This window comes from Salmo trutta, unplaced genomic scaffold (assembly GCF_901001165.1).
Source record: "Salmo trutta unplaced genomic scaffold, fSalTru1.1, whole genome shotgun sequence".
In the NCBI taxonomy this organism is placed as follows: Eukaryota; Metazoa; Chordata; class Actinopteri; order Salmoniformes; family Salmonidae; genus Salmo; species Salmo trutta.
The window spans coordinates 45149-57421 of NW_021822748.1; the positions used below are offsets into that span (position 1 = coordinate 45149).

At 49.2% G+C, this 12273-nt stretch overlaps 1 protein-coding gene across 1 annotated transcript in view; it reads right to left on the reverse strand.

Annotated features, from left to right (window-relative positions):
* Window positions 1–227: 227 nt before the first annotated feature.
* Window positions 228–12273, reverse strand: part of LOC115184143 (protein diaphanous homolog 1-like) — a 154043-nt gene continuing 141997 nt past the window's right edge. Inside the window, exon 15 of the mRNA XM_029745133.1 lies at window positions 228–442. Coding sequence (XP_029600993.1) covers window positions 267–442 — 176 coding nt within the window. The 3' untranslated portion in view covers window positions 228–266. The remainder of the gene's footprint in view (window positions 443–12273) is intronic.

The following is a 12273-nucleotide window of genomic DNA, read 5'->3' on the forward strand; positions in this document are numbered from 1 at the left end:
CATAACACCCTCATCCCATCACCTAACACCCTCAATCCCTTCACATAACAACACTCATCCCATCACATAACACCCTCATCCCATCACATAACACCCTCATCCCTTCACATAACACCGTCATCCATCACATAACACCCTCATCCCATCACATAACACCTCATCCCATCACATAACACCTCATCCCTTCACATAACACCCTCATCCCTTCACATAACACCGTCATCCCTTCACATAACACTCTCAGCTCAAACAAGCAGCAACAACAGTCAGGAATCATTACTGGACTGACTGCTTGCTGCATTGGAACCCTGAGAGTCGGTCAGATCAGGGGAAGTGTTTAGACACTTACAGAGGTTCTGGGAGGACTTGGAGTCCAACACCTTCAGCTCCTTCACCTTCTTAGTCGTCTTCTTCTCCTCCACTCCCTCCTGGTCCTTCTTAACTACAGAGAGAGAGAAAGAGAGAGACACATAGAGAGGTTGTGTTAATATGAATACCTCAAGAAGAGAACATGTTAATTCTGAGTCACATTTCAACTGGAAGGAGAAGAGAGAGAGAGAGCAAGAGAAATACAGGACTGGAGAGAGGACAATAAAGCATTAGTTAGAAAAACAGAAAGACTGACAGAAGTAAACAGAGGTGACATGAGAAACAGTATGATAGATACAGTATAAAGGGGGATAAAAACCCTGGGGTAGAGAGGAACTAACATCACTGTCTCCACCACCGGGGGAAGAGTATTCAAGTCACACACGGCTACAGCACATAGGTCACAATGCAGTTGGAAATGGATAGCTCTGATGCAAGCACAAAGCAACACACACACACACACACACACACACACACACACACACACACACCACACACACACACACACACACACACACACACACACACACACCTCTCAATTCAAGGGGCTTTATTGGCATGGGAAACGTATGTTAACATTCCCAAAGCAAGTGAAGTAGATAATAAACACAAGTGAAAAACAAAAAGGAACAGTAAACATTCCACTCTCTCTTCCTCTCGGCCTGTTAACAAGGTCTGTTCCCTTTAAGAGACAGACCTCGTTGATTCCACCATTTACAGCAACTACTGAACACCATGTTTGTTCACTTGGCATCATGTGCAGCACTAAGTACTGACAACTCTCTCTCCTTCTTTAAGCATCTGTCTCCATCGCTCTCCTTTTAAGCATCTCTGTCTCGCTCTCCTTTTAAGCATCTCTGTCTCTCGCTCTCCTTTAAGCATCTCTGTCTCTCGCTCTCCTTTAAGCATCTCTGTCTCCATCGCTCTCCTTTTAAGCATCTCTGTCTCTCGCTCTCTCCTTTAAGCATCTCTGTCTCCATCGCTCTCCTTTTAAGCATCTCTGTCTCTCGCTCTCCTTTAAGCATCTCTGTCTCGCTCTCCTTTAAGCATCTCTGTCTCGCTCTCCTTTAAGCATCTCTGTCTCTCGCTCTCCTTTAAGCATCTCTGTCTCTCGCTCCCTTTTAAGCATCTCTGTCTCTCGCTCTCCTTTAAGCATCTCTGTCTCTCGCTCTCCTTTAAGCATCTCTGTCTCTCGCTCTCCTTTAAGCATCTCTGTCTCGCTCTCCTTTAAGCATCTCTGTCTCTCGCTCCCCTTTAAGCATCTCTGTCTCCATCGCTCTCCTTTAAGCATCTCTGTCTCGCTCTCCTTTAAGCATCTCTGTCTCTCGCTCTCCTTTAAGCATCTCTGTCTCTCGCTCCCTTTAAGCATCTCTGTCTCTCGCTCTCCTTTAAGCATCTCTGTCTCCATCGCTCTCCTTTAAGCATCTCTGTCTCCATCGCTCTCCTTTAAGCATCTCTGTCTCCATCGCTCTCCTTTAAGCATCTCTGTCTCTCGCTCTCCTTTAAGCATCTCTGTCTCTCGCTCCCTTTTAAGCATCTCTGTCTCTCGCTCTCCTTTAAGCATCTCTGTCTCGCTCTCCTTTAAGCATCTCTGTCTCCATCGCTCTCCTTAAGCATCTCTGTCTCTCGCTCTCTCCCTTAAGCATCTTCTGTCTCTCGCTCCTCCCTTTTAAGCACTCTAGTCTCTCGCTCTCCTTTAAGCATTCTGTCTCTCGCTCCCCTTTAAGCATCTCTGTTCTGTCTCTCGCTCTCCGTTAAGCATCTCTGTCTCTCGCTCCCCTTTAAGGCATCTCTGTCTCTCGCTCCCTCCTTTAAGCATCTCTGTCCTCGCTCTCCTTTAAGCATCTCTGTCTCTCGCTCTCCTTTAAGCATCTCTGTCTCCTCGCTCTCCTTTAGCATCTCTGTCTCTCGCTCTCCTTTAAGCTCTCTGTCTCTCGCTCTCCTTTAAGCATCTCTGTCTCTCGCTCTCCTTTAAGCATCTCTGTCTCTCGCTCTCTCCTTTAAGCATCTCTGTCTCTCGCTCTCCTTTAAGCATCTCTGTCTCTCGCTCTCCTTTAAGCATCTCTCTGTCTCCATCGCTCTCCTTTAAGCATCTCTGTCTCCCTCGCTCTCTCCTTTGAGCATCGTCTACCATCGCTCTCCTTAAGCATCTCTGTCTGCTCTCCTTTTAAGCATCTCTGTCTCGCTCTCCTTTAAGCATCTCTGTCTCGCTCTCCTTTAAGCATCTCTGTCTCTCGCTCTCCTTTAAGCATCTCTGTCTCTCGCTCCCTTTTAAGCATCTCTGTCTCTCGCTCTCCTTTAAGCATCTCTGTCTCTCGCTCTCCTTTAAGCATCTCTGTCTCTCGCTCTCCTTTAAGCATCTCTGTCTCTCGCTCTCCTTTAAGCATCTCTGTCTCTCGCTCTCCTTTAAGCATCTCTGTCTCTCGCTCTCCTTTAAGCATCTCTGTCTCGCTCCCCTTTAAGCATCTCTGTCTCCATCGCTCTCCTTTAAGCATCTCTGTCTCCATCGCTCTCCTTTAAGCATCTCTGTCTCGCTCTCCTTTAAGCATCTCTGTCTCTCGCTCTCCTTTAAGCATCTCTGTCTCTCGCTCTCCTTTAAGCATCTCTGTCTCGCTCTCCTTTAAGCATCTCTGTCTCTCGCTCTCCTTTAAGCATCTCTGTCTCTCGCTCCCTTTTAAGCATCTCTGTCTCTCGCTCTCCTTTAAGCATCTCTGTCTCGCTCTCCTTTAAGCATCTCTGTCTCTCGCTCTCCCTTTAAGCATCTCTGTCTCTCGCTCTCCTTTAAGCATCTCTGTCTCTCGCTCTCCTTTAAGCATCTCTGTCTCTCGCTCTCCTTTAAGCATCTCTGTCTCTCGCTCTCCTTTAAGCATCTCTGTCTCTCGCTCTCCTTTAAGCATCTCTGTCTCTCGCTCTCCTTTAAGCATCTCTGTCTCTCGCTCTCCTTTAAGCATCTCTGTCTCTCGCTCTCCTTTAAGCATCTCTGTCTCTCGCTCTCCTTTAAGCATCTCTGTCTCTCGCTCTCCTTTAAGCATCTCTGTCTCTCGCTCTCCTTTAAGCATCTCTGTCTCTCGCTCTCCTTTAAGCATCTCTGTCTCTTTGTGAAGACGATGTGTTTTGCTCTGTGGCACCATAAATGTTCTCCCTATGTGTCAACAACAGGAAAACAAGCAGGATATCCACTGTTACACAGACACATGAACAATGAAAAACAATCAGAGAGAGGGAGAGACAGAGAGAGGGAGACAGAGAGAGGGAGACAGAGAGAGGGAGACAGAGAGAGAGAGACAGAGATCTAATCTGAGTGTGTGATGCGCTCTAGACAAATCAGAGCACTGCCCTAGATAAGCTTTCTTATGATGATGACGTTATCAATGATTCATAAAACGGGTGGCAGGCTGAGGGCCAAACATGTCCTAGGCTCAGGGTTAAACGGGTCCTGGGCTCAGGGTTAAACGGGTCCTAGGCTCAGGGTTAAACAGGTCATAGGCTCAGGGTTAAACAGGTCCTAGGCTGAGGGTTAAACGGGTCCTAGGCTCAGGGTTAAACAGGTCCTAGGCTGAGGGTTAAACAGGTCCTAGGCTGAGGGTTAAACAGGTCCTAGGCTGAGGGTTAAACAGGTCCTAGGCTGAGGGTTAAACGGGTCCTAGGCTGAGGGTTAAACGGGTCCTAGGCTCAGGGTTAAACGGGTCCTAGGCTCAGGGTTAAACGGGTCCTAGGCTCAGGGTTAAACGGGTCCTAGGCTGAGGGTTAAACAGGTCTTAGGCTGAGGGTTAACAGGGTCCTAACCTCAGGGTTAACAGGTCCTAGGCTGAGGGTTAACGGGTCCTAGGCTCAGGTTAAACGGGTCCTAGGCTCAGGGTTAAACGTGTCCTAGGCTGAGGGTTAAACGGGTCCTAGGCTCAGGGTTAAACGGGTCCTAGGCTCAGGGTTAAACGGGTTCCTGTGCTCAGGGTTAAACGGGTCCTGGCTCAGGGTTAACAGGTCCTAGGCTCAGGGTTAAACAGGTCCTAGGCTCAGGGTTAAACAGGTCCTAGGCTCAGGGTAAACAGGTCCTCGGCTGAGGGTTAAACGGGTCCTAGGCTGAGGGTTAACGGGTCCTAGGCTGAGGGTAATAAACGGGTCCTAGGGCTGAGGGTTAACGGGTCCTAGCTGAGGGTTAAACAGGTCCTAGTCTGAGGGTTAAACGGGTCCTAGGCTGAGGGGTAAACGTTCCTAGGCTGAGGGTTAACGGGTCCTAGCTGAGGGTTAAACGGGTCCTAGGCTGAGGGTTAAACGGGTCTTAGGCTGAGGGTTAAACGGGTCCTAGGCTGAGGGTTAAAACGGGGTCCTAGGCTCAGGGTTAAACGGGTCCTAGGCGAGGGTTAAACAGGTCCAGGCTGAGGTTAAACAGGTCCAGGCTCAGGGTTAAACGGGTCCTAGGCTGAGGGTTAAACGGGTCCTAGGCTGCGGGTTAAACGGGTCCTGGCTCAGGGTTAAACGGTCCTGGGCTCAGGGTTAAACAGGTCCTAGGCTCAGGGTTAAACGGTCCTAGGCTCAGGGTTAAACAGGTCCTAGGCTCAGGGGTAAACAGTTCCTAGGCTGAGGGTTAACACGGGTCCTAGGCTGAGGGTTAAACGGGTCCTAGGCTGAGGTTTAAACGGTCCTAGGCTGAGGTTAAACGGGTCCTAGGCTGAGGGTTAAACGGGTCCTAGGCTCAGGGGTTAAACGGGTCCTAGGCTAGGTTTAAACGGGGTCCTAGGCTCAGGGTTAAACGGGTCCTAGGCTCAGGGTTAAACGGGTCCTAGGCTGAGGGTTAAACAGGTCCTAGGCTGAGGGTTAAACGGGTCCTAGGCTGAGGGTTAAACGGGTCTTAGGCTGAGGGTTAAACGGGTCCTAGGCTGAGGGTTAAACGGGTCCTAGGCTCAGGGTTAAACAGGTCCTAGGCTGAGGGTTAAACAGGTCCAGGCTGAGGGTTAAACGGGTCCAGGCTGAGGGTTAAACGGGTCCTAGGCTGAGGGTTAAACGGGTCCTAGGCTGAGGGTTAAACGGGTCCTAGGCTGAGGGTTAAACGGGTCCTGGGCTCAGGGTTAAACGGGTCCTGGGCTCAGGGTTAAACAGGTCCTAGGCTCAGGGTTAAACAGGTCCTAGGCTCAGGGTTAAACGGGTCCTAGGCTGAGGGTTAAACGGGTCCTAGGCTGAGGGTTAAACGGTCCTAGCTGAGTTAACGGTCCTAGGCTGAGGGTTAAACGGTCCTAGGCTGAGGTTTACACAGGTTCCTAGGCTGAGGGTAAACGGGGTCCTAGGCTGGGGTTAAACGGGTCGTAGGCTGAGGGTGAACGGGTCCTAGGCTGAGGGTTAAACCGGGTCCTAGGCTCAGGGTTAAACGGGTCCTAGGCTGAGGGTTAAAACGGGTCCTAGGCTGAGGGTTAAACGGGTCCTAGGCTGAGGTTTAAACGGGTCCCTAGGGCTGAGGTGTTAACCAGGTCCTAGGCTGAGTGGTTAAACAGGTCCTAGGCTGGAGGGTAAAACAGGTCCTAGGCTGAGGGTTTAAACGGGTACCTAGGGCTGAGGGTTAAACGGGTCTTAGGACTGAGGGTTACAACGGTGTCCGTAGGCTGAGGGTTAACCGGGTCCTAGGCTCAGGGTTAAACGGTCCTAGGCTGAGGGTTAAACTGGTCCAGGCTGAGGGTTAAACAGGTCCTAGGCTGAGGGTTGAACAGGTCCTAGGCTGAGGGTTAAACAGGTCCTAGGCTGAGGGTTAAACAGGTCCAGGCTGAGGATTAAACAGGTCCTAGGCTGAGGGTTAAACGGGTCCTAGGCTGAGGGTTAAACAGGTCCAGGCTGAGGGTTAAACAGGTCCTAGGCTGAGGGTTAAAATGGGTGCTCACACACCACTCCTGTCATTTATGGTGCAATGGCACCCCTACTGGCTACTGAGAACACAGCACTCACATTACACCCAGACGAGGAGCCATGGTCATCATGACAGAGGGAAAACACACACATACACTTGGAAGGTCCATTAGCAAACACGCACACGTCAAACACACAATATAGTACATGTTGTAGTTCTATTTTACACCACCCGCACAAAGAGGACCCCTGATTTCCCCCTACTCACCCCCACCACAGCCCCCTGGTTACCCCCACCACAGCCCCCTGGTTACCCCCACCACAGCCCCCTGGTTACCCCCACCACAGCCCCCTGGTTACCCCCACCACAGCCCCCTGCCTCTCCAACAGCTGTCTGGCACTGAGAGAGGAGTGGTGTGTGTGTGTGTGTGTGTGTGTGTATGTGTGTGTGTGTGTACACATGCTCTTAAGTCTTCTCAATATTGTTCAGCTACTGTAACATTACAAATCTATCTCCTGCTGCTTATCAAAAGAGAGAAGGAAGGAGAGGAGGATTAAGGAGAAGAGGAAGGATGAGGGATGTGAAGTCATGGAGTAGTCTGTGTGTCAGTGTGTGTGTCCATCCGTCTCTCCGTCTGTACAAAGAGGAGACTGTTTATCAGTCACCAGACCTGAGTCTGTCCTACACCCCCCCTCATCCTCCTCCCTCGCACTCCCTCACTCCTTAAAAGGCTAAAATCTGTGTGAGGTGGTGACGGCCCGCTGGCTTGGAGCGAGAAAAGACACAGTGTGTAAACAGAAAGACACAAAGTAGGGAGCAGGAAAGAACCAACGGCAGAGAAAAAGCTTGGATCCAACTTACATTTCTATTCTAAACCCAGTTTGATCTGTCTAGTAGCTGAGCTACACTCCACACTTCTCAGGGAAAAGCTACATTTTCTTTTATCTATTTTCCTCTTTCATTCTCTCATTACCACTCCCTGCATGTGGCAATGACTTATTTTTTACTCTGAAAGCTTACAGATGACAGAGCCCATTGCGTGTTTATGGAGGAAACAGTGGCTCATGACACACCTCTACTGGCCAGCTGGGAGAACTGCACTCCTATTTATATAACTTCAACACAACTGTTTTCCATACAACATTCCTCCACCCTGAGTTTCTGCCCAGCTAGAAGACGAGAGAGTTTCAGGTTTCAGGAGTCACGTAAACGTTTGGACAAAGGCTCCTCACATTCTTATGCTTCTACCATACACACAATCCATTTTGTTCTGGTTTACAAACTCTTCAACTTCACAACCTTAATTCAATATGTTCAGACAGGAAGCCTTATGCTTTCCATTTGCTAATTAAGTTCTCTCTAAAAGTGTGAAGCTAACTCTGGAAGTTTAAAGGGAAAGAGAGGAGAGAGAGGGAGAGGGGAAAGAGGGGGGCAAGAGAAGCCTGAGGTCTTTGTCTAAACTTAACAGAAGGACAGAACAACAGCTGACGTAGACTTGGTCCCTTTAAAGTTGAAATGTCCACATTATGTCCCGGTGTGTGTGTGTGTGTGTGTGTTAAAGAGAGAAAGAATAGGGGGTTTCCAGGGTAACCTCAGACTGAAAGAGCCCCTTCATCCTGTTTTTCTTTCTGAAAGGAAGCAGGGAAAATGGATTCCCGGCAGTGTGTGTGGAGCCAAGCACCAGATGGCTGGGTGGGGCAGGGAGGAGGGGGAGTGGGCTGTGGGAGGGCCAGGCTGGAGAGGAGGGATTAGGGGAGGGGCTACAACTGTGCTCACTTGCGCACCCCTGGTGTCTGAACAGTGTACCTGCATGTAAGTATTACTTCACTGACCCAAATGACAGATATATCAACTTATAAAGGATGTACAAATTACAAAATAAATAACACATCAAAAAATAAAGTGATAAAATGAGGAGGAGATATATTTGTCATTTCCACCATAGTTCAGCTTGCCTGATTGTTATGTGATGGGGTGGTAATGTCACCTGACTAAAAGTCATTCTGGGAAATTATTCATCTTTGGAAAAAGTCTAAACAATTAAGTTAAATATAGTTGAAATAGTAGACATATTGGATATTTACAGGCAGACAAATGTATTTCTCCAAATCATTTTGCTAAGATTCACAAGTCTTTAAACATAACAAAAGCATACTAAAAGCTTTGTGAGCAGAAAATGACATGTTTATGCCTCTATGCTCAGAAACAGACTAAATTAGACCACTTCAAACCACTTCCAACTAAATCTCAGTCTCACAATGGAGCTCTACAGTCATTTATTTAACTCTTATGTTGTCCTTACATGTTCATAACTTTACAAGATCTCCTTAAAAATCACACAAACATTTGTCAGTGTTAAACTGAATTACTTTCTAATCATTCAACTAGTTGTATATACACTACATATACAACAGTATGTGGACACCCCTTCAAATGAGAGGATTCGGCTCTTTCAGCCACACCCGTTGCTGACAGGTGTATACAATCGAGCACACAGCCATGCAATCTCCATAGACAAACAATGACAGTAGAACGGCCCGTAGTGAAGAGCTCAGTGACTTTCAACATGGTACCGTCATAGGATGCCACCTTTCCAACAAGTCAGTCTGTAAATTTCTGCCCTGCCTCGGTCAACTGTTAGCGCTGTTATTGTGAAGAACAGGACCGCCGAGTGCTGAAGCGTGTAAAAATGGTCTGTCCTCCGTTGCAACACTCACTACCAAGTTCCAAACTGCCTCTGAAAGCAACATCAGCACAAGAACTGTTCGTCTGGAGCTTCATGAAATGGGTTTACATGGCTGAGCAGCTGCACACAAGCCTAAGATCACCATGCGCAATGCTAAGCGTCAGCTGGAGTGGTGTGAAGCTCGCCGCCATTGGAAACGCGTTCTCTGTAGTGATAAATCACGCTTCTGGCAGTCCAACAGAGTAATCTGGGTTTGGCGGTTGCCAGGAGAACGCTGCCTGCCCCAAAGCATAGTGCCAACTGTAAAGTTTGGTGGAGGAGGAATAATGGTTTGGGGGTGTTTTTAATGGTTCTGGCTAGGCCCCTTAGTTCCAGTGAAGGGAAATCTTAACGCTACAGCATACAATTACATTCTAGACGATTCTGTGCTTCCAACTTTGTGGCAACAGTTTGGGGAAGGCCCTTTCCTGTTTCAGCATGACAATGCCCCTGTGCACAAAGCATAGGTCCATACAGAAATGGTTTGTCGAGATCGGTGTGGAAGAACTTGACTGGCCTGCACAGAGTCCTGACCTCAACCCCATCGGACACCTTTGGAATGAATCGGAACGCCGACTGTAAGCCAGGCCTAAAACGCCCCAACATCAGTGCCCAACCTCACTAATGCTCTTGTGGCTGAATGGAAGCAAAACCCCGCAGCAATGTTCCAACATCTAGTGGAAAGCCTTCCCAGAAGAGTGGAGGCTGTTATAGCAGCAAAGGGGGGACCAACTCCATATTAATGCCCATGAATTTGGAATGAGATGTTGGATGAGGTGTCCACATACTTTTGGTCATGTAGTGTATATAGTGGTCCAGGTGTTGTAGGAGAAACGTTTCACCCATGTAATGATGCGTGGAGTATGAGTGACCTCTACTGGCCAAACCACGGTACTGTTTCTATAATAATGTATACAGCAACGGTAAAGAACACCTTGGCACTAGTGGTTACTACTATATAACGCTCTGTGAGTGTGACCCTGAGAGTTTATGAGAGGGGGTGTGTGCGTGTGTTAGGGAGAGAAAGGGAGAGAGAGAGAGTGAGTGTGTTATTCTCTTATAGTGTGTGTGTGTGTGTGTGTGTGTGTTATTCTTCCGGGGCCGTTCTGACCTCTCTCTATTCTCCTGGCCATGAAGGTCGGCAGTGATGACGCACACACACCACGCAGCCTGCATCAGTGATGAGACACACACACACACCACGCAGCCTGCATCAGTGATAACACACACACACACCACGCAGCCTGTATCAGTGATGAGACACACACACCACGCAGCCTGCATCAGTGATGAGACACACACACACACCACGCAGCCTGCATCAGTGATAACACACACACACACCACGCAGCCTGTATCAGTGATGAGACACACACACCACGCAGCCTGCATCAGTGATGAGACACACACACACACCACGCAGCCTGCATCAGTGATGACACACACACACACCACGCAGCCTGTATCAGTGATGAGACACACACACCACGCAGCCTGCATCAGTGATGAGACACACACACACCACGCAGCCTGCATCAGTGATGAGACACACACACACACCACGCAGCCTGTATCAGTGATGACACACACACACACCACGCAGCCTGCATCAGTGATGACACACACACACCACGCAGCCTGCATCAGTGATGAGACACACACACACACACCACGCAGCCTGCATCAGTGATGAGACACACACACACACACACACACACCACGCAGCCTGCATCAGTGATGACACACACACACCACGCAGCCTGTATCAGTGATGAGACACACACACACACACACACACACACACACACACACACACACACCACACACACACACACCACACACACACACACACACACACACACACACACACACACACACACACAACCACGCAGCCTGTATCAGTGATGAGACATGCACACACACACACACACCACAGCCTGCATCAGTGATGAGACACACACACACACCACGCAGCCTGTATCAGTGATGAGACACACACACACACACACACACCATGCATCAGTGATGAGACACACACACACCACACAGCCTGCATCAGTGATGAGACACACACACACACCACGCAGCCTGCATCAGTGATGAGACACACACACACACACACACACACCACGCAGCCTGCATCAGTGATGAGACACACACACACACACCACGCAGCCTGCATCAGTGATGACATACACACACACCACGCAGCCTGCATCAGTGATGAGACACACACACACCACACAGCCTGCATCAGTGATGAGACACACACACACGCGCACACACACACACACACACACTAGTCAGCCTGCATCAGAGACACACACACACACACACACACACACACACACACACACACACTAGTCAGCCTGCATCAGTTATGAGACACACACACACACACACCACGCAGCCTGCATCAGTGATGAGACACACACACACACACTAGTCAGCCTGCATCAGTGATGACACACGCACACACCACGCAGCCTGCATCAGTGATGAGACACACACACACACCACGCAGCCTGCATCAGTGATGAGACACACACACACTAGTCAGCCTGCATCAGTGATGAGACACACACACTAGTCAGCCTGCATCAGTGATGAGACACACACATACACACTAGTCAGCCTGCATCAGTGATGAGACACACACACACACTAGTCAGCCTGCATCAGTGATGAGACACACACACACACTAGTCAGCCTGCATCAGTGATGAGACACACACACACACTAGTCAGCCTGCATCAGTGATGAGACACACACACACACTAGTCAGCCTGCATCAGTGATGAGACACACACACACACTAGTCAGCCTGCATCAGTGATGAGACACACACACACACACTAGTCAGCCTGCATCAGTGATGAGACACACACACACACACTAGTCAGCCTGCATCAGTGATGAGACACACACACACACTAGTCAGCCTGCATCAGTGATGAGACACACACACTAGTCAGCCTGCATCAGTGATGAGACACACACACACACACTAGTCAGCCTGCATCAGTGATGAGACACACACACACTAGTCAGCCTGCATCAGTGATGAGACACACACACACACTAGTCAGCCTGCATCAGTGATGAGACACACACACACACACACGTCAGCCTGCATCAGTGATGAGACACACACACACACACACACACTAGTCAGCCTGCATCAGTGATGAGACACACACACACACACACACTAGTCAGCCTGCATCAGTGATGAGACACACACACACACTAGTCAGCCTGCATCAGTGATGAGACACACACACACTAGTCAGCCTGCATCAGTGATGAGACACACACACACACACTAGTCAGCCTGCATCAGTG